Raw genomic sequence first — 22,797 nt, 5'->3', positions numbered from 1 at the left:
TTGTCTGGTTTTGGTATCAGGGTGATGGTGGCCTCATAGAATGAGTTTGGTGTTATCCATTCCTCTGCAATTTTTTAGAATAGTTTCAGAAGGATAAGTGTTAGTTCTTCTCTAAATGTGTGATAGAATTCGCCTGTGAGACCATCTGGTCCTGGACTTTTGTTTGTTGGAAGTTTTTTAGTCACAGTTTCAATTTCAGTTCTTGCGATTGGTCCATTCATCTTTTCTATTTCATCTTGGTTTAGTCTTGGAGGATCGTACTTTTCTAAGAATTTGTCCATTTCTTCTAGGTTTTCCGTTTTACTGGCATATAGTTGCATGTAGTAGTCTCCTATGATCCTTTGTATTTCTGTGATGTCTGTTTTTACTTCTCCTTTTCCATTTCTAATTTTATTGATTTGAGTCCTCTCTCTTTTTTTCTTGATATGTCTGGCTAAGGGTTTATCAATTTTGTTGATCTTTTCAAAGAACCAGCTTTTCATTTCATTGATCTCTTCTATGGTTTTCTTTGTGTCTATTTCATTGACTTCTGCTCTGATCTTTATGATTTCTTTCCTTCTACTAACTTTAGGTCTTGTCTGTTCTCCCTAGGGCTGCTTTAGATGTAAAGTTAGCTTGTTTATTTGAGCTTTTTCTCATTTCCTGAGGCGGGCTTGTATTGCTATAAACTTTCCTCTTAGAACAGCTTTTGTTGCATCCCATAGATTTTGGAGTGTCGTATCTTTGTTGTCATTTGCCGCTAGGTGTTTTTTAATTTCCTCTTTGATTTCTTCAGTGATCCATTGGTTGTTTAGTAGCATGTTGTTGAGTCTCCACGTGTGTGTGTTTTTTGCAGTTTTTTTCTTATTGTTGATTTCCAGTCGTATAGTGTTGTGGTTGGAAAAGATGCTTGATATGATTTCAATTTTCTTAAAGTTACCGAGGTTGGATTTGTAGCCCAGGATGTGATCAATCTTAGAGAATGTTCCATGTGCACTTGAGAAGAATGTGTATTCTGTTGCTTTTGGATGGAATGTCCTATAAATACCTATGAAGTCCATCTGGTTTAATGCTTCATTCAGGGCCTGTATTTCCTTATTGGTTTTCTGTCTGGATGATCTGTGCTTTGCTGTAAGTGGGGTGTTAAAGTCCCCCACTATGATTGTGTTATTGTCAATTTCTCCTTTTATGGTTGTTAGCAGTTGCCTTATATATTGTGGTGAACCTGTGTTGGGTGCGTAGGTATTTAAAATTTTTATAACATCTTCTTGGATTGATCCTTTGATCATTATGTAATGTCCTTCTTTGTCCCTTAAAATATTCTTCATTTTAAAGTCTCTTTTGTCTGATATGAGTATTGCTACTCCAGCTTTCTTTTGATCCCCATTTGCATGAAATATTTTCTTCCATCCCCTCACGTTCAATTTGTATGTGTCCCTAGAAGTGAAGTGGGTCTCTTGAAGACAGAATGTATATGGGTGTTGTTTTTGTATCCATTCAGCCAGTCTGTGTCTTTTGGTTGGGGTGTTTAGTCTGTTAACATTGAAGGTAATTATTGATATGTATGTTGTTATTGACATTTTATTAATTGCTTTGGATTTGTTTTTGTTGCTCTTTTTTCTTTCCTTCTTCTCTTGTTCTTTCGTGCCTAGAGAAGTTCCTTTAGTATTTGTTGTAAGGCTGGTTTAGTGTTGCTGAATTCTCTCAGCTTTTGCTTGTCTGAGAAGGTTTTGATTTTTCCTTCAAACCTGAACAAGAGACTTGCTGGGTAAAGTAATCTTGGTTGGAGGTTTTTTTCCTTTCATCATGTTAAGTATGTCATGGCACTCCCTTCTGGCCTGCAGAATTTCTGCTGAAAAATCTGCCGATAGCCTTATCGGGATTCCTTTGTATGTCATTTGTTTCTTTTTCCTAGCTGCTTTCAAGATTTTCTTTGTCTTTAATTTTGGTCAGGTCGATTAATATGTGTCTTGGGGTGTTCCTCCTTAGGTTTATTTTATATGGTACTCGTTGTGCTTCCTGGATTTGAGTGGTTGGTTCCTTTCCCATGTTAGGGAATTTTTCAGCTATTATCTCTTTGGCTATTTTTTCTGTCCTTTTCTCTCTCTCTTCTCCTTCTGGCACCCCTATAATACAGATGTTGGTGTGTTTAAGTTTGTCCCAGAGTTCTCTGAGACTCTTTTCATTTGTTTTCAATGTTTTTTCTCTTTTCTGTTTTGCATCCATAATTTCCACTAATCTGTCCTCCACCTCGTTTATTCATTCTTCTGCCTCCTGTATTCTGCTGTTAGCTGCTTCTAGTGAATTTTTTATTCCAGTTATTGTATTTTGCATCTCTTCTTGTTTAAGTTTTATATCTTGTATCTCTTTGCTCAGTGTTTCCTGTATGTTATCCATCTTTGCCTCCAGTTTATTTCCAATGTCTTGCATCATCTTCAGCATCAACAGTCTAAAGTCTTTTTCCTGGAGGCTGAGAATCTCTTCATTGCTTAGCTGATTTTCTGGGGTTTTTCCTTTCTCCCTCATCTGAGTTATAGTCCTCTGTCTTTTCATTTTTATAGGTGTTTGATGTGGTGACCTTTTTACAGAGAATAGAGTTGTAGCCTCTCTTATTTCTGATGTCTGCCCCCCTTGTGGCTGAAGTCCATATGGGGGCTTGGTGTAGGCTTCCTAATGGGAGGGGCTGATGCCTGCCCACTGGTAGGTGGAGCCGATTCTAATCCCTCTGGTGGGTGGGGCTCAGTCTTTGGATGGGATTAGAGGCAGCTGTGTGCCTGAGGGGTCTTTAGGTAGCCTGTTTACTGAGGGGCGGGACTGTGATCCCACCTGGATTGTTGTTTGCCCTGGGGCTTCTCAGCAGCTGACTGATGGGTGGGGCCAGATTTTCCCAAAATGGCCACCTCCAGAGAAAGGCATGCTGCTGAATATTCCCAAGAGCTTTGCTTTCAATGTCCTTCCCTCACACTAAGCCACCTTCACCCCTGTTTTCCCAGGATGTTCTCCAAGAACTGCAGTCAGGTTTGACCCAGATTCCTATGGAGACCTCGTTTTGCCCTGGGACCCAGTGCACGTGAATGTCCGTGTGTGCCTTTTAAGAATGGGGTGTCCATTTCCCCCAGTCCTGTGGAGCTCCTGCACACAAGCCCTACTGGCCCTCAATGCCAGATGCTCCAGGGGCTCTTTCTCCCAGTGTTGCCAGATCCCCACACATGAGAGTTTGATGTGTGGCTCAGAGCTCTCACTCCTATAAGTGAGTCTCTGTGAACCAGTTAGTTTCCAGTCTGTGGGGCTTCCCACCTGGGAGGTATGGGTTTGTTTATATCGTGAAATCACCCCTCCTACCTCTTGATGTGGCCTCTTGATCTTCTGGAGTAGGATATCTTTTTTAAGGTTTCTGGTCCATTTGGGTGAAGATTGCTCAGACTTTAGTTGTGAATTTTGTTGTTTTTAGGAGAGAAGTTGAGCTCCAGTCCTTCTATTCCGTCGTCTTAATCCCATCTCCCCATCTCAAGCTTTCTGTGCATGCCACTCTCCCCCCTCAAGAGTGGGCTCTATTTCATCCTCCCTTGAATCTGGGATAGTCTTGTGGTTAGCTTTAATCAGTAGAATGCAGCAGAAGTAATCCTGGTGAATCCCAGACCCAGGCCTCTAAAGATATTGCAGCATCCATTTTTGCCCTTTAGGAAGTCAGCAGACATATAACAAAATCTGCCTATCCCCCCTTGAAGGAGAAAAGGCTAAGATGGGGAGCTACAGTCATGAGGATATTGAGTGCCTAAAGCAGCCCCAGAGGAGGGAGAGAGATGGCCTAGGGAATGGGAGGGTGCCAAAGACCAGCTGTATCTGCTGGGCCTGGTTGTGTGGCTGAGAATGTACCAGGCATGAAATACAGGGGTTTCTTGATGATGGTTTTAATTGGCTTTGGAGGCTTGTTTATCTGCCTTGGGTTTGACACTTAATGAGATTGGAGCTGTCAGTGTTAGACAATATAGAGACTGGCAGGATAACATCCATAATTGGATTCATAACAGGACACTTCCCCTAGGCACTGGCCCTGTGAAATTGGCTCCTGAGTACTTACTGCCTTGCCAAAGCTCTATAGCAGTAGTTACTTCAGATGCTGTTGTGGGTTGAATTTTTATCTCCTCAAAATACAGTGTTGAAATCCTAACCCCTAGTATCTCAGAATTTGATCTTAACTGGAAATAGGGTCATAGTCAAGGCAGATGTACTTTGTTTAAATGAAGTCATATGGTATAGTTTGAGCTCCTAATCAAATATGATTGGTGTCCTTATAAAGAAAAGAAATTTGGACACACACACAGGAATAACACCATGGAAAAATGAAGGCATACCTCAGACTGATAGAGAAGCCACGGAATGTCAGAGATTGCAAGCAAACCCCCAGGAGCTAACAGAGGCGATGAAACAGATTCTCCTTCATAGCTCTCAGAAAGACCAATACGGTTGGACACCTGGATTTCAGCCTCCAGAACTGTGAGGCAATAAGTTTCTGTTGTTGAAGCTGCACAATCTGTGGGACATTGTTACAGCAGCCCTAGCAAACTAATACCTATACTGGTGCTCCTTAACCCCCTTTCCTCTCATTTCTGTACTTCTAGGTGAATGAACACAGGATAAAATTGTGTCCATTTTAGAGGAAGCTGCTGGATGGTCTGATATCTTAATTCAGTTAAAATTCTCATTTAGAGGAAGCTGCTGGATGGTCTCATATCTTAATTCAGTTAAAATTCTCATTTCCTTAAAAAGTTCTATATAGGGTGATTTATTGTATATTTCAGGCACAAGAACAAGGAGATAACTTTTGATGGGAAGACCACTTTAATACCTCTGAAGTCATACCAAATAGGTCATTTTGTCCGCTTTCTTTGAGACCCAAGAATATGTCTTCAGTTATTCCAGAGTTTACAGAGAGTTGACACTTAATTGCTTCCTTCAAGAAACCTAATTTAACCTAACTGTATTAGGATTGGCACTTGATTATTCCGATATAATAATTTGCATGATTTTTAGTGCCATAATTGTTGAAAGCTGATATTAGAATCTTAAAAGTGGCATTTCTTATTCAGAGATGTTTAGTGCCTTATAATAACAATAATATTGGGTGCATTATGCAGTAATAATGGAAATTACACTTGCAAAATAGTTGTGGTAATAGAACATTCTGAAATGCAAGAAATAAATGAACCACACTGGAAGAGAAAACCATGTTATATTCACGGCCTTTGGCTGTCTGTGCTCTAAGGCTGGAAGATAGAAAAGAGCTATGTTCTCCTCGGTGCTGTACTACTCCTGGGCTGCATGATTTAGATCAACCTTATAATTCTGATTGAAGTGGAGAATTTTCAGTCACTGGATTCAAAAAGAGGTGGGGGAGAGTGGTCATGTTTGAAATACTTTTTGCTCTTTAGATAGGATGGCATTTTGTACATGAAAATTGGATTTCTAAAGAAGGCATGTATTTGCTATGATTTAGCCTAATAATTTAGTTTTATTCCGGTTGCTCATAACTTCTGCTGGATAGCTTATTTAAAAAATACGTTTGGAAAATATGTTATGCATGTTCCTCTGTACTTCACCAATACAGTGTTTAACTCAATTTCAGGCTAACTTTACCCTATCTCTCTAATATGTGGTATCCTTCTACTGATCACATTCAACATATGTAAAAAATGAATCTATAAAAAACCTAAGAAATTCTTGACTATTTGAATTGACACCACAAATGTTGATTTTGAGTTTTGGATATTTTCTGTACCGGTTAGAACATTTTGTGAAGTTTTAATTAAATATTTCTTTTGGCAGCTTAATTACTCTAATTCAGGAAAATTCTGCTTAAAATTTCAAAGATTAAACAAAGCCATGGGAGTGCCAGGGCAGCAGAAATGAAAAAAGAGTGAATTAACTCTATTGTGTCCGCTTCACAAGAATTATTTCAGCCTTGTGTATGTTCACATGGAACCTGCCTTTGCTCAGTTCCTCTTAGAAAGTGGTTTGTTTTTATTTTTACTTTTTCCCTTTGATTTTAGAACCATTGAACCAACAAACTGGTTTATAGGTATCTAGCCTTTTCTAAGCCCTCTTGATATTCTTAGGATTTTTATTCTCATATTTCCGTGATGTACCAGGAGGTGGTATCCGAGGCAAGAGAGGGAAAGCATCTGCAGGTGTCGTGACACTGGGCAAAGCCCATTTTTTTGGAACAGCTGTGTCTAAATTCTATGCATCTCCTTCAGTCACCTCTGAAATCACACAGGGAATTTTACCACTGCACTGAGAGCCTCATGTCTCAGTCGCAAGTGAGAAACTCATCAAATAGAAAGGCACCGAGAGAGCGGAAAGGCTGGGGGGATTGGTCTTGGTGCTTACCCATCCTTCTGAGCAGTCAAAGATATTCCACTTTCATGGGCAGAATGTTGGTAACTTCATTGTCAGCTTCTTGAGGAGCTGTTTAGTGTTTCACTGTCACCACCTGGGACTACAGGCGTTGCTCTATTGCAGTGATTCCCTCCATCCTATTTACTGAAGCTTGTGTCTTAATATGCCAGCCTTCCTCTGTGTGGTCACATTGTCCCCTTTCATTTCCCCCTCCATTCCCTGGCATCAGAAAAGTCATTTTTACCAAATCCTTGCCTACCTATAGGGCTTTTTGCTGATATTATGTATATAGAAAGTGATTCTTTAAGCTGCAAAGTGCTCTGCTTTCCAATGTAAAATGGTGATGCTGATAACGATGCTTATACTCACGAACCTTTATACCCTCTCCAATAGCACCTTATTGTCACCAAAAGCCCTTTAGGAATTCTGAGTTGCCATTTTCCCTCTTGTGGTTTATGGGGAGACAACATCACGTCGTGGTTAAGAACATGGGCCATGTATGTAGACTCGGTTCAGATTTCACCACTGTCTCTCTAGCTGTGTGACTGGGGATAGGTTACTCTCTGAGCCTGGATTCCTCAAATTTAATAGGGATATCAGCCTTGCAGAATTGTCGAGAGGAATAAATTAATATTGTAAGGTTAAGTAGTGAGCATAGTGCCAGGCACATAGAAACACTCAGTAAGTAATTATCTTTCATTGCTTTCTGGAGGTGTTTGGTATTCTGTTATTCTAATAAATGCTGTGCAAAGCCAGCAGAAGGGAGCTGGTTCTCATAACTTAATTAACTGCAAAACCTTTCTGCTATCCTACTCTTCTTGCTATATTCCATCTCACCTGGTATGTGAAATTTTATTCATTAAACAGAGAATAGTGTTGCTTTTTTGATTAAATGTTTTTTTTTGTCTTTTTGTTGTTGTTGTTGTTATTGTTGTTGTTGTTGTTGTTGTTGCTATTTCTTGGGCCGCTCCCACGGCATATGGAGGTTCCCAGGCTAGGGGTCGAATCGGAGGTGTAGCCACCGGCCTACGCCAGAGCCACAGCAACGCAGGATCCGAACCGCGTCTGCAACCTACACCACAGCTCACGGCAACGCCGGATCGTTAACCCACTGAGCAAGGGCAGGGACCGAACCCGCAACCTCATGGTTCCTAGTCGGATTCGTTAACCACTGCGCCACGACGGGAACTCCTGATTAAATGTTTTTAGTAAAAATGTTTATAATACTGTACTGATGTATACTTTTTAAAGAAATCATAGGATAATGATAATTTTTTTTTTTACAAGTTCAGTATTCAGATACTGAGAACTCTTTTCCTGGCTTCCAGTCCTGATGAAGCTGGAGAAGGATAAGGTTTTTGAGGTGGCCCCTGCAGGCAGGGGCCCTCTGTCAGTCCCCCCCCCGAAGGCCCCCATTCTGCCAGGACATGACTGGCTTCCCCTGAACAGCATATAGATTGCTGGGGAGAGGCTTTGGGCACAGAGCTTCATGATACACATGTTCCAGCATCTCCTTCTTGGACATCCATTCACACTGGACAGAGAGTGAAAGGGCCCATCATGATTTCTGACTGGTTATCTCATTTGTATATTGATATTTGGTGTGGAGTGAGGTTAGAAATTCATAAATGGCCATTTGGAAAAGACTTTTAACTCTAAAATTTGAAAAGTTCTGCTTTCAAATTGGGAGGTAGCCATACAGCAATGTTCCTGAGATCAAGATGGTACTTTTAACAATGTTTATTGACTCTGCTAATCTCATTCCATCATTTTGTTACAGATTGACATTCTCAAAGCAGATCTGGAAAGCGCAGAATGGAAAGTTTTGGAAAATCTTATTCTGGAAGATGTCCTTGAACAAATTGGACAGCTCATCTTCGAGATCCATCTCCACTGGCCCGGGTTTGAGGTCAGTGGCAGCGACAGCAGTGTTGTGCGGTTCTGGTACAGCCTCCTCAAAGAGTTAGAACTACAGGATTTCAGGCTTTTTCACAGTTACAAAGATTTATCTAAACCTCAGATATTCCTGAGGAAAAATATTTTCAATGCTAGTAGCTGTTATACTCTGAGTTGGGTGAATACAAGATGGAAATAGGTTACAGAATCTCACCAAGAATTCAAGGAAATGTTTGCAGCATGGAACATGTCCATGATTCTAGTTACTAGTTTACTTGTCCAGTCTCCCATTAGTTTGAGCCCTGCTGGAGGCAGGGGTTGTGTTATTGGCATTGTAGTAGGTATAGCCTGGTGCCCAACACATGCTAGGGGCATAGTTAACACTTATTGAGGGGTCGGACAAAGGAGCACCATTGAAGTCAGCATCCATGGAGTTCCCATCATGGAGCAAAGGTAATGAACCCACCTAGGATCCATGAGATGTGGGTTTGATCCCGGGTCTCAATCATTGGGTTAAGGATCCAGTGTTGCTCTGAGCTTTGGTGTAGGTTGCAGACGTGCTCAGATTCCATGTTGCTGTGGCTGTGGTGTTGGCCAGCAGCTGCAGCTCTGATTGACCCCTAGCCTGGGAACTTCCATATGCTGTAGGTGAGGCCCTAAAAGTCAACCTCCATCTGCCCAAACCCAGGCTCTATACCTGTTTGCCTCTGATGACTGAAGATGCTTGTCCTCCTTCATTTCAACTTGGAAGACAATCCCCCACTTATCTCAGCTTTTCCTTAAAATTCATTATATATTTATAATCCTTGAATTCATCACCATGAAAGCAAAATTATGTAACATTTCCATTTTTACTGAGTTGATGAGATCCTTAAGTCTGTACCCTACACTTTAAAATAGGGCCTTTCAGAGTTCACGTCGTGGCTCAGTGGTTAACGAATCCGACTAAGAACCATGAGGTTGCAGGTTCGATCCCTGGCCTTGCTCAGTGGGTTAAGGATTCAGCATTGCCATGAGCTGTGGTGTAGGTTGCAGACGCGGCTCAGATCCCATGTTGCTGTGGCTCTGGCGTAGGCTGGAGGCTACAGCTCCGGTTAGACCCCTAGCCTGGAATCCTCCATATGCCACGGGAAGTGGCCCTAGAAAAGGCAAAAAGAAAAAATAATAATAATAAAATAGGGCCTTTCACTTGTTGTTAACTCACCTCTTTCAAGATTTTTCTTATTAACCATGGTAATGATGCTTTTTACAACCTTGTAGATTTCACTTCCCCCTCAGCCTCTGGTGAGGCCATGCTGTTGCTTTATAAGAACCACCTGGTTTCTGGAAACTCAGACACACCAAATTCTGTCACAGAGTTTAAAGACTAGACTATCAAAATCTTCAACTCAGGATTCTTTTCGTACTCAGCCTTAAATCCCTTTGTTCCTGTGAAACCAAGCCCAAAGCAGAATTGGGATGTCTTCAAACCTGATTTCTCTGCCACAGACTTGCCTATGCTGCCATGCTGTCAGATCTTTTTTTTTTTTTTAAATACATTATATCCAATATTGATTTTTTTCTTCTCTGCCAGTTGGCATTCATTGTAAGCCTGAGGCCCGAGGGCTGGAGTCTCTCTTTCGGGGATGGTTACAGTGTATTTCAATAGTACCAATCATTTTGCATTTTTTTGGACAATTAAACAGAGAATGCATATTCTCAGTAGTTCAAATGATCTCTATCGTTTCTGTTTACAGGTTTAGACATTTTTCCAGACAAATGATTTTCAAAAATCCTATTTCAAATAATTTAATTAAGCAGTAGCAAAATGAGCCAAATTATTACCTTATTACATGTTAAGTGTATCTTCTGGCATTTTTTTTAACATCCTGAGAGAGTGGAAAAAAATACATACACACTGTTCATTTAAGAAATTTGGGGAGAGCATAGAGTACTGATTACTACTAGCCTTGATTCCTTATCCCCATGTTTTGCCTCCTTTACCCCAGACATTCTCTGGGTTGGCTTTTTGTTTCTTACATTGGTTTGAAAATACCATTCCTCAGATGAGAAACCAAAATATAGTTGAATTAGATGATCTCACTAACTTGGGTTCAAAGGGAATAAGACTTTGTGAATCAGAAGTTATTTTTTAAAAAAAAAAATATTAATGAGGTTTTTATATTAAAACTTATGGGGAGTTCTCCTTATGGTTCAGTAGTGAACCCAGATAGTATCCATGAGGATGTGGGTTCAATCACTGGCCTTGCTCAGTGGGTTAAGGATCCAGCATTGCCATGAGCTTTGCTGTAGGTCACAGACACATCTCAGTTTTGGCATTGCTGTGGCTGTGGTGTAGGCCAGCAGCTGCAGCTCAGGTTGGACCCCTAGCCTGGGAACTTCCATGTGCCCAGGTGCAACCCTAGAAAAGGAAAAAACAAAAGCAAAGATTTATGGTACACTAATAAAAGTCATTGAGGTGAGAGGACCAGCTTGAATAAGTTTGATTTGAAATGGCAGTTTAGTTGTTTTCAGTGTTCTTATGGACAAAAAGTCCATAAAGCTCTAAAGTGGTTTGTACTGTTGGTTTGCATGGTATAGCCTCCAAAACAAAGTTAACTTTAGTCCTGTTCCTGTTTGCCTTATATCATAAATTCTTTTTCATTTTTAATAAAAATTTTATACACTAAAGGATATACAGTAGTATACAATATCCTTTTAGTACATTAAACCTTTTCATCCTCCTCATAGGCCAAATTATGAAGTACACTAACCCCAAGGGTCTAGTATGATCAGGTTTTAGATATGTTTACACTCATACCAAGATTTTTAACTCATGGGATTGAAGATTAATGGAATTACTGCAAAGCCCATTTGTACAGGGCAAGTTACCATTTATTTCAGATTGGTAAGGCAGAACATCAGCTTCATTACACTACACACACACACACACACACACACACACACACACGTACATACATATATATCTGAAGGAAGAGGATGTACTGTTAGGAAAAAAATAAAGACAAACTCAAAATAAATCACAACACACCCACCCACACCCACCTACTAAGCAGCCTGTTCAATAGTTATTTGTACTCATTTTATGCTTTTTTATAAGACTGTCCTTCATTCCCTTCATGGATAGTTTGAAATTTGTGGTGAATATTCTGACTGTTGCTATGGTTTCCCTGCCTCTAGAATTATTATGCTTATTGTGTGGGCCAGGGTTTCTTAACCTCAACACTATTTTCATCTGGGGCTGGATAACTCTTTGTTGGGGGAGGGAGGGCCAGTCTGTGCATTTTAGGATGTTTAGCAGCATGCCTGGCCCTCCCCACTAGATGCCAGGAGCACCTTCCCTTCTCCCCCTTAGTTATAACAACCAGCTATGTCTCTAAACAGTGCCACATATCCCCTAAGGGGCAAAAATCACTGTGGAGAACTACTGGTGGAGGCCATCCAGAAGGATCTAGACTATCACAGCACTATTGTTTGGGGGACTCCTGCTTGTGCTGAGCAGGCAAGACAACAACCATCACCACAATAACCACCACAAAAGCAATACAAACAACAAAACGAAAACAAACAAAATGGGGAGCTGCTGTTTATTGAGAGCTTACTATGTACCCAATACTGTGCACAGACTATTCCTAATTCTCCAAACAATCCTATAAGGAAGTGTAATTTTTCCCAATTATAGGTAAAGAAACTCTGAGAGGTTATATAGCTTATTCAGTTTATTCCAGTGGTGGAGCAGGAATCCACATCTCAGCCTGTCATCCCAAAGCTCATGTGGTTTTCTTCTACAGTGCTGTTTCAATAGCCTTTGACAAATACAAAGACGTATTTTTGCTTCCCTATTAGTGAATGGTAAGAAAAGCCTACAAATATACTAAGACCAGACCTGCAAATCTCTTAAGAGTTGGGATCATTTTTGTAGTATGCAGGTTTAATTTAAACAATCTACTTAATTAAAATATGCCTCCCAAGTGGAGGCTTTTTGAAAAAATGTGACAAGCAACAACTTCTCTGTCAATATATTGAGGTTGCCAGAAAAGGTCTTGCAGTACCTGGAAGTGACTCTTGGCCCTGGCTGGTCCTAATAAGTTACACTTTTTCCTGGATTTTAGAAAGGGCCCAGTCACTTGGAAGTGTACTGTGAATTTCCTTTGTTTCAAACTCACCTTTGACCTGCAGATATATGAACTCAGATGTGAATATCTGTGACATACGTCTCTTAATTAACTCCTACCAGAGCAATGCTCATAAATGAATCTGAAAACACAAATTTAATGATGTTCTTATCAGGTGATTAAAAAAGTGTTCTTTTCTTATCTGAAAGACACATGAGGATATAAGAGATTCAGAGGTCAACCTTGTAGCACAAAGTCTGTGTCACAATTTGAGATTACAGTCAAAGAAGAACAATTTTCCCTTTCAGCCTTTTCTTAGAGTAATTGTATTTGATGCAGTTATAATAGGTTATCATATAAATATTTGTAACTATTTGATACATTCAAATGAAGTGAGCCAGGAAGAGGTAAGCTGACTTTGGTTAGAATGGACTGAAGGCCCACTGGTATTTTACATCATGGTAGAGAACAAAAGTAAATTCACGAATTTACAGTGCTTAGTCCAAATCAGTGACTCATGAAAGCAGTTCTGCTTTGGCTGTAAGATTTTAGTATATAGCAAATACAAGTACAAGATTTTTGCATTTCCTAAGTATTACATGTTTGAATTTTGCAAAGCTTGGATTAATACCAGGGAGCCAGCCTCATCATCATATTTTTCCAGATAAAAAAGGAAGGCCTCATTTAAACAAATTATTCTACAATGGTACCTACAAGCTGTAATTATATAATTCTCTTCTTTTGGAGATAAATTTGTTTGCCTTTCAAGCAATAGCATTTCTTTTTGTATTAGCCAATTGCTAGTTTTTTGTGAATTCAATACATTTAATCTTATGCTAAAATATCTTTTTTCTTACATTTAAAGAGGTAGCTGAATTTTACTTATAACATGAAATCATAACCCTAAAGATACAATATATTCATAAACTGCCCAAGTTTATAAATTATTGAAATTCTTTAATTATATTTCTGTCCTTAAAAATAAATCAAGCAGTCTTAATGTTGTCATATTTTATATTTATCACTATGTGGAGAAAAGCTAGTTCTCAATAATCATTAAAACTATTGCTTTGTAAAACTGGCAACTTCATATTCTCATATGAAATATTTTGTTTTTTTTAGTGATTGGTTTTGTGCAATAAGATTGCCTGAAATAATAAGAGATTTTTTTCCCTCTAAATTCGAATTATAATCTAGACTTTTAAAAAACTGATATATATATTTTTTTTCCTTAAAAATTTTTATTATAGTTGATTTACAGTGTTCTGTCAATTTCTGCTATATAGCAAAGTAACCCAATTTTATATATATATATATATATATATATATATATATATATATACACACACACATACTTTTTTCACATTATCTTTCCTTATGTTCCATCACAAGTAATCAGATATAGTTCCTTGGGCTATACAGCAGATAGACTGTTGGTATTTTTCTACTCGTAAACCCAGCTCCTTCACTAAATCAACTCCCTCCTCTTTTCCCCCCTCCTTCTTCAGATTTTTTAGTATGTTCAATGTATTCTTTTTTTTTTTTTTTTATCTTCCTTATGCCTGCAGCATATGAAGTTCCCAGGCTAGGGTTCAAATCAGAGCTGTAGCTGCTGGCCTACTCCACAGCCACAGCAACGCCAGATCCAAGCCATGTCTGTGACCTACACAAAAGCTCATAGCAACACCAGATCCTTAACCCACTGAGCAAGGCCAGGGATCAAACCAGCATCCTCATGGGTATTAGTCGGGTTCGTTACCACTGAGCCATGATGGGAACTCCTAGATTATTTTAATAGAGAAACCCAGTATACATAGGACAGAAACGCAATCAATATGCACCAGGGAGCTAAGCTGGTACAAGACTGTGGTCTTGAGTCCCTCAGTGGTTCTCCTCCACTGTAGCTCCTCCCACAGGACCCCTAGACTTCCCCAAGATCAAGCATTTATTGCACAGCATAATAGGCAGCCTCAGGGACCCTGCCCCTGCACTCTGGTTAGCTTCTATTCTAACTGCTCTATATTGTGCATTACCAATCATTGCATTTTTGATGTCACCCCTAGGTGGGTATATATTAAAAAACAAAAGTCCAAGTGGTTTCTATAACCTTAATGAGAAACCACAGTTGTTTATCAATAAAAAAATCACGTATCCGAGTTTCCTAGTGGCTCAGCAGATTAAGGATCTGGTGGTGTTACTGCTGTAGCTCAAGTTGCTGCTGTGGCACGGGTTCGATCCTAGCCTGGGAACTTCTACATGCCGCAGGTACAGTAAAAAAAAAAAAAAAAAAAGCTGTCAGTTATTTTACAAAAAAATATTATTTCTCAAGGATTGATGTCACAACAAACATTGTTTCCTCAGGGGCCACCTTATTGAAGGCCCCCAGCTCTGTCTCCCTACCATGCCTTCTATTCTCCCTAGCGTCACACTCCTTTTACTTTAATGTATCGTCTTGTAAGTGGCTTCCTCAGCAGACTATAAGCTCCATGAAGGTAAGGGCCATATCTGTAGCCTCAGTGCCTACCATGGAGTCTGCTAGGTAAAAAGTGTTCTATAAGTACTTGTGATGTGAATATGAAGAAGGCTATTTCATGTAGGATTTTTCAGTGAAATTATTTCATCGTCATTTGTTATTGAAGCTTTTTCTGGCATTAAAAGTATCTTTGGAATTTAGGTGGACCACTGTCTCTCATTTTGGTTAATTTAATTTTAGGCACAATCTGTCCTTTTCTTGACATGATTATTATAATACTTGTAATAGTTCTTTTCCCTGATCAGAGAATGCTAACCTGAAGATCTTTCTTGACCTTAGGGACTGGAGAGCTATATAATAATTGAATTGAATAAATATAATAATAATTTAGGCTCAGTTATCATTGGAAGATACCCTAAGGTATTAAGCCCCAGTCTTCCTTTTCATTCCTCATTGTCTTTTTTTTTTTTTTTTTTAAACGATGCCCAGAAAACATACTTTTTAGGGTCAATGTACCATGATTCATAATTGCATGGAAAATATTTCTTAGTTTATGAAAGAAAGAAGTTATGATGATGTAAGGCTACTTCTGTCAAGGTTAGGGGCTGGTATTTCTACAAATATGACTAAAATCACATTGTTTTTCTAGGACAAAACAAGATAGTTTTTCCAAGAGTGAAAACAAAGGGAGAGAGGTTATTATGTTCTCTAGGTTATTTGACTGAAGTCTGACCAAGAAAAGTCCTTTGGGCACAGTTATGGAAAAGTGATAGGGATCTAACTCTAAGGAAAGAGGCCATGAGAATGTCTTTAGCTACAGATTCTGTTTTACTAAGGGATGAAATGATCACAGTCTTTAAGACTACCTCAGAGAGGGCAAGCTGGAAGCTACAAAGAATACCACACAAACCTGACAGTTTTTAAAATACACAATTAAGTGGCATTATGTAGGGGAGATAGGATGGTAGGATGAAGGGAGAATTCTGTTACTGCTGCTAACTGGATGTGTGATATCTAGCAAGTTATTACCTTTATTAGACCTATTTTCTTATCTTAGGTTAGAATATTTGATTTCTAAAGTTTCTACCAGCGTGAAAATTCCCATTTTTCCAAGATTTTTGGAGTTAGAGAAGGCTTAGATGGTGGTTGGATAATTTCTTGATTGGTATGCTATAAAGGGAATTCTTAGGATAAATGCAGAAGAATCCAAATGATGTGCTTGTTCAGAAGAAAAGGCCCAGATATAAGATGAACCCATGATGATGGCTCTCCAGTTATCAAAAGAAGTGCCCTTAGGAAAAGTACCTTTCTGGATAACACACTTCAGATCACAAGGTTCTAAAAATCAGAATGCTTCAGACTGCACTTGTTTATGCTTCTGTGTTTTTAGACTGCCCTAATAAAGTGGAAATATCCAAAATACTAGATTAAGTATATATATTTATGGTGATCCTTCTGTAGGTATATGTGTGTGAATATATATGTATCCATTTATGTATGTATGTATGTACATATGTATGTATATATGTGCATGTATACATATATGAATGCCCAAGAAAGAAAATCTTCAGACAGAGAAAGTCCGGAGGAACCCTAGAACCAGAGAGCTGGAGAAGGAACCTACCCTGCAGTGGTCCTAGGAGTTCTGTTTACCAGTGATGGTCAGGGGCCTAGAGCACCAGGGACAAGGCCTGTTACATTGAAGGAAAGGGTGGAACTGATATACCTATAGCAGTGGACCCTTGGAGGGCCACCATCTCAGTGGAAGAGGGTCCTAAAAAAATCCACCCTCCTCCCCCACAAGCACAAGGAAGTCTATCTTTGCAGTAGCTCTGGGAGGAAATGAATGTTTCTGATGAGAATTTGAAACCTCCAGCCTGTTTAAAGAGTTGAATTTATAATCCCATGGTGAAGAAATCCATGAGATGAAAAATTAAGATAAAAACCTGGTTCTAGGGGGTGATACCTCAGGGATACATGGCAGAAGCAAATGTAAAACTGCTCACAGGGACTCTTCAACTTGGACTACAAAGGGTTTCCTCTAAAAAACAAGACCTATGGAAGATGAACTTCTAAAAATTTAGAGATGACAAGGAAATGGCCTACCATGAGATAGAGTTAACAGACACAATAAACACTGGGCTTTGCTGCCCAAGAATTTGAGATAACAGAATAACAATCTTAGAAGTATAATATGAATTTTTTAAAGTGATTAAAGGCATAAAAAACTACATAGAACCCATAAGAAAATAAGACATATGAAGAACAGGTAGACATAAAAAATACAAATAGACCTAGTCATTGGAAGTAGTCAGTGGAATGAGTCAAAAGAAAAGTAGTCACTGGAATGAGTTCAATGAATTAAATAGCAGATTAGATACAGCTAGAAGAGATTGAAAGTGAACTAGAAGATAAACCTGAGGAAACTACCCAAAAGGTAGCACAGAAAAATATGAGCATTTATATCCTTTAAATGAGATATCTTATAGATAGTTTGAACCTTTAGATGCCTTTCAGAAGATGAAACAGTAATATCTGAGCTACCGTGTGTAAAAAGTGCTACTAGAACCAAATGGACGATATGGCAGCCATCAGCCACAGTTGCTACTGAGGACCTATCATGTGGCTAGTGTGACTGAGGAGATTAATTTTAAATTATATTCACTTTTAGCTCATTTAAAAACTTGTACTTGATTCAATTATTAGAAAACTCTTCGGTCTGTTTGGAACAGCATGGGCATGTAAATCTATTTTGTCTGAAACAGATAAAATATTTGATGAAAATTTAGTGTCTGAATTGAGAGGTGTTGTTAAATGTAAAATACAGATTTCAAAGATTTAGTAAGAGAAAAGTAAAATGCTAATTTTTAAAATAATTGTTGAAATAATATTCAGTATATATTATAAAAATATGTTAAAATTAATATTCCCTTTTCAAAGTGGCCATTAGAAAATTAAAAATTAAGTATATGGCTCACATATTTCTTTTAGACAGCACTTAGTAGAACACATATTTAAATAAAAAATGTTTGAGGAATTCCCACAGTGGCATAGTGGGTTAAGAATCCAACTGCTGCAGCTCAGGTCATTGCAGAGGTGCAGATTTGGTCTCCAGCATGATGGGTTAAGGGTCCAGCATTGCCACGGCTGTGGCTTAGATCGCAGCTGTAGCTTGGATTCAGTCCTTGGCCCAGGAATTTCCATATCCTGCAGATGTGGCCATAAAAAAAAAAATTGAGATTTGAGTTAGTCCCTTAGATCTCAAAAGCTGAAGGTGGGAGAGTAAGATGGTGGGAAGCTAAAAAATTCATCTGAAGACAGTTATTGCCACTATAGGAGCTGTGCAAGCAGAGGAGTTATCACTTTGTCACTAAAAATAAAGCCACTCTAAGGACTCTGGTTGCAAGTTGTAGCTCCTTAAAATTGCAGGCTTTAGGTTGAGAAAATTATATCTACAATTATTAAAGTGATTATGAACATGGAAGGTGTACATATAAATATGTAAAATGTATATATGTATATTCACACACATATAAATACCTATACAAACATACACACATACATGCACACATGTGTATATATTTTGGTTAGTTAAACATCTGGGTTTACATGGACTAAACAGTATAATTTCTGAAATACTCAGACTCTATTTCACTAATTCTCAGTCTTAGTGTGCATATCATCTGGGGAACTTGCTAAAAGTGCTGACTTTGACCCAGCAAATGAATATGTATTTTAAAAATTGCAATATTTAACTGGTTCATCCATTTTTTTGAATAAAGTCCATCCGATTTACAGTGTTTTGTCAATTTCTACTGCACAGCAGTTCAACTCAGTCATATATGAATTTGTTGATCAGTTCAGGTAGTTTTTGTGTGGAGTCTCTGGGGTTTTCTATATGTAGTATCATGTCATGTCATCTTCATATAGTCATAGTTTTACTTCTTCCCTTCCAATTTGGATACCCTTCTTCCCTTCCTCCCTCTCTTCCCTTCCTTCCTTCTTCCCTCCCTCTTTCCCTCCTTTTAAAAAAAGATATTATTTTCTATCATGGTCTGTCCTCAGAGACTGGATATAGCTTCCTGTGCTAAACAGTAGGACCTTATTATCTATACATTCTGAATGTAATAGTTTGCAACTTCTAACCCCAAACCCCCAGTCCATCCCCCCTTCCTCCCCCTTAGCAACCGCAAGTCTGTTCTCTATGAGTCTGTTTCTACTTTTGTAGATAGGTTCCTTTGTGCCATATTTTAGATTCCACAACTAAGTGATAGCATATGATATTTGTCCTGCTCTTTCTGACCTACCTTAGTATGAGAATCTCTAGTTGCATCCATGTTGATAACAAATGCCATTATTTCATTATTTTAATGGCTGAGTAGTAGTCCACTGTATATATGTATCACATCTTCTTAATCCATTCATCTTTTGATGGACATTTAGGTTGCTTCCATGTCTTGGCTATTGTGAATAGCGCTGTGATGAACATAGGGGTGCATCTATCTTTTCGAATTATAGTTTTGTCCAGATATATGCCCAAGAGTAGGATTGCTGGATCATATGGTAGTTCTATTTTTAGTTTTCTGAGGAACCTCTATACTGTTTTCCATAGTGATTATACCAATTTACATTCCTGCCAACAGTGTAGGAGAGTTCCCTTCTGTCCACACCCTCTCCAGTGTTTGTTATTTGCAGACTTATTAATGATGGCCATTCTGACTGGTGTGAGGTGATACCTCATTAGAATTTTGATCTGCATTTCTCTGATAACTTGTGATGTTGAGCATCTTTTTACGTGTCTAGTGGCCATCTGTATATCTTCTTTGGTTGTTTTTTTGCTGTTTAGTTGTATGAGTTGTTTATATATTTTGGAGAGTAAGCCCTTGTTGGTTGCATCATTTGCAGCTGTTTTCTCCCATTCCATACATTGTCTTTTTTTTTTATGATTTCCTTTGCTGTGCAAAAGCTTATAAGTTTGATTAGGTCCAATTTGTTTGTTTGTTTTTCTATTGCCTTGGGAGCTTGGCCTAAGAAAACATGTGTGTGGTTTATGTCAGAGAGTATTTTGCCTATGTTCTCTTCTAGGAGTTTTATGTTGTCATGTCTTATGTCTAAGCCATTTTGAGTTTATTTTTGTGTGTGGGGTGAGGGTGTGTTCTAATTTCATTAATTTGCATTCAGCTGTCCAGTTTTCCCAGCATCACTTGGTGAAGAGATTTTCTTTTTCCCATTTTATATTTTGCCTCCTTTGTTGAAGATTAGTTGACTATAGGTGTCTGGGTTTATTTATGGGCTTTCTATTCTGTTCCATTGATCCATATGTCTGTTTTTGTACCAGTACCACACTGTCTTCATTCTTGTACCTTTTCCTGAAGTCTGGGAGAGTTATGCCTCCTGCCTTTTTTTTTTTTTTTTCCCCCTGAGGATTGCTTTGGCAATTCTGGGTCTTATATCGTTCCACATACATTTTTGGACTTTTTGTTTTAGTTCTGTGAAAAATGTTACGAGTAATGATAGGAATCATATTAGATCTATAGGTTGCTTTGGGTAGTATGGCCATTTCAACAATATTAATTCTTCCAATCCAGGAGCATGAGGTATCTTTCCATTTCTTTGAATCCTCTTCAGTTTCCTTGATTAATGTTTCATAGTTCTTAGCATATAAGTCTTTCACCTCTTTGATCAGGTTTATCCCTGGATATATATTTTTTTGGTGTGATTTTTTAAAAAGTTTTGTTTTTAATAATGCTTTTCTCATAGTTCATTGCTAGTATACAGAAAGGCAACCGATTTCTGAGTATTAATCTTGTATCCTGCTACTTTGCTGAATTTGTTGATCAGTTCAGGTAGTTTTTGTGTGGAGTCTCTGGGTTTTCTATATGTAGTATCATGTCATGTCATCTTCATATAGTCATAGTTTTACTTCTTCCCTTCCAATTTGGATACCCTTCTTCCCTTCCTCCCTCTCTTCTTCCCTTCCTTCCTTCTTCCCTCCCTCTTTCCCTCCCTCACTCATTACCCTCCTTTCTTTCTTTCTTTTCTCTTTGCTTAGCTTTCTTTTTGCCTGATTGCTCTGGCCAGGACTTCCAGTACTATGTTGAATAAAAGTGGTGAGAGCGAGCATCCTTGTCTTGTTCCAGATTTTAGTGGGAAGGCTTTCAGCTTTTCTCTGTTGAGTAGTATATTGGCTGTGAGTTTGTCATAAATGACTTTTATTATGTTGAGATATATTCTTTCTAAACCCCCTTTAGTAAGAGTTTTTATCATGAATAGATGTTAAATTTTGTCAAATGATTTTCTGCGTCTATTGAGATTATCATGTGGTTTTTTACTTTTCTTTTGTTAATGTGGTATATGACATCGATTGATTTGCATATGTTGAACCATCCTTGTGAACTTGGGATGAATCCTACTTGGGTGTGGTATATGATCTTTTTTATATGTTTTTGGATTCAGTTCGCTAAAATTTTGTGGAGAATTTTTACACCTATATTCAACGAAGATGTTGTTCTGTAATTTTCTCTTTGAGTAATTCTTTGTCTGGTTTTGGTGATGGCGGCATCATAGAATATCTTTGGGAGTATTCTTTGTTCTTCAACCTTTTGGGACAGTTTAAGAAGTATAAGTTCCATATATGGTTGGTAAAATTTGCCTGTGGAGCCATCTGGTCCTGGATTTTTCGTTTATAGGGAGTTTTTAAAATTACACAATTTCTTAAATTTTTTTTTTTTTTGTTTGCTTTTTAGGGCCACACTAGTGGCAGATGGAGATTCCCAGGCTAGGGGTCCAATTGGAGCTACAGCTGCTGGCCTATGCCACAGCCACAGCAACATCAGATCCAAGCTGCATCTGCTACCTACACCACAGCTCACGGCAATGTCAGATCCTTAACCTACTGAGCAAGGCCAGGGATTGAACCCACAACGACATGGTTCCTAGTTGGATTCATTTCCACTCTGCCACGACAGGAACTCCTATATTCTTTTTCTCATATTATTTTCTATCGTAAATGATTGGCTATAGTTTCCTGTGCTATACAGCAGGACTTCATTGCTTATCCATTCTAAATGTGACAGTTCGTAACTATTAATCCCAAACTCCCAGTCCATCCCAACTCCTTCCCCCTTGGCAGTCACAATTCTGCTCTCCATATATGTGAGTCTGTTTCTGTTCTGTAGATAGGTTCATCTGTGCCATATTTTAGATTCCACATTTAAGTGATAGCGTACATATTTCAATTCTAGGCATTGGTCTGTTTAAATTATCTATTTCTTCCTGACTCAGTTTTGGTGAGTTTTATGTTTCTATTAAGTTGTCCTTTTCTTGTAGATTGTCAAATTTGTTGACATATAATTGTTTATATTCTCTTATGTTTTTTTTTTTGTAGTTTTGTAGTATCAGTTGAAATTTCTCCTTTTTATTTTGTTTACCCTTTTAAGAACCAGCTCTTGGTTTTACTGATTTTTTTCTATTTTTAAAAATCTCTATTTTGTTTATTTCCTCTCTGAACTTTATTATTTCCTTCTTTCTGATAACTAGGTTTTGCTTGTTCTTCTTTTTCTAATTCTTTTAGGTGGTAGGTTAGGTTGTTGATTTAGAAGGCCTGTATCACTATGAACTTCCTTGTAAGAACTACTTTTGTGGCATCCCATAGATTTTGTATGGTTTTGTTTTGTCCTTTGTCTGAGGTTTTTTGTTTGTTTGTTTTTTTAATTTCCTTTTTGATCTCCTCGTTGACCTATTGGTTGTTTAGTCTGCAGGTAGTCAGTTTTTCCTCATTACCTGTGGTTGATTTCTAGTTTCATGCCATTGTGGTCAAAGAAGATGCTTGAAATAATTTCTATACTCTTAAAATTTGTTGAGGTTAATTTCGTGCCCCAGTATGCAGTCAATTCTAGAGAATGTTCCATGTGGACTTGAAAAGAAGGTATATTT

At 38.4% G+C, this 22,797-nt stretch overlaps 2 protein-coding genes across 4 annotated transcripts in view; both read left to right on the top strand.

The window, feature by feature from the left end:
- METTL24 (methyltransferase like 24) overlaps nucleotides 1–8,801 on the top strand; it is a 115,965-nt gene extending 107,164 nt beyond the window's left edge. The window contains exon 4 of one of the 3 annotated variants that reach the window (XM_047762664.1): nucleotides 8,159–8,801. In XM_047762664.1, the coding sequence (XP_047618620.1) occupies nucleotides 8,159–8,473 (315 nt within the window). In that variant the 3' untranslated portion in view covers nucleotides 8,474–8,801. The remainder of the gene's footprint in view (nucleotides 1–8,158) is intronic. The other 2 variants (XM_047762660.1, XM_047762668.1) reach the window with 2 other exon arrangements.
- The window catches only part of WASF1 (WASP family member 1), a 140,427-nt gene continuing 125,872 nt past the window's right edge, over nucleotides 8,243–22,797 (top strand). Inside the window, exon 1 of the mRNA XM_047762647.1 lies at nucleotides 8,243–8,287. The gene's annotated coding sequence lies outside the window, so the exon portion shown is untranslated. The remainder of the gene's footprint in view (nucleotides 8,288–22,797) is intronic.

Source organism: Phacochoerus africanus, chromosome 2, assembly GCF_016906955.1.
Source record: "Phacochoerus africanus isolate WHEZ1 chromosome 2, ROS_Pafr_v1, whole genome shotgun sequence".
In the NCBI taxonomy this organism is placed as follows: domain Eukaryota; kingdom Metazoa; phylum Chordata; class Mammalia; order Artiodactyla; family Suidae; genus Phacochoerus; species Phacochoerus africanus.
Note: the sequence above shows the minus strand (reverse complement) of the source record. Positions and strands in the feature narration are given on the sequence as shown.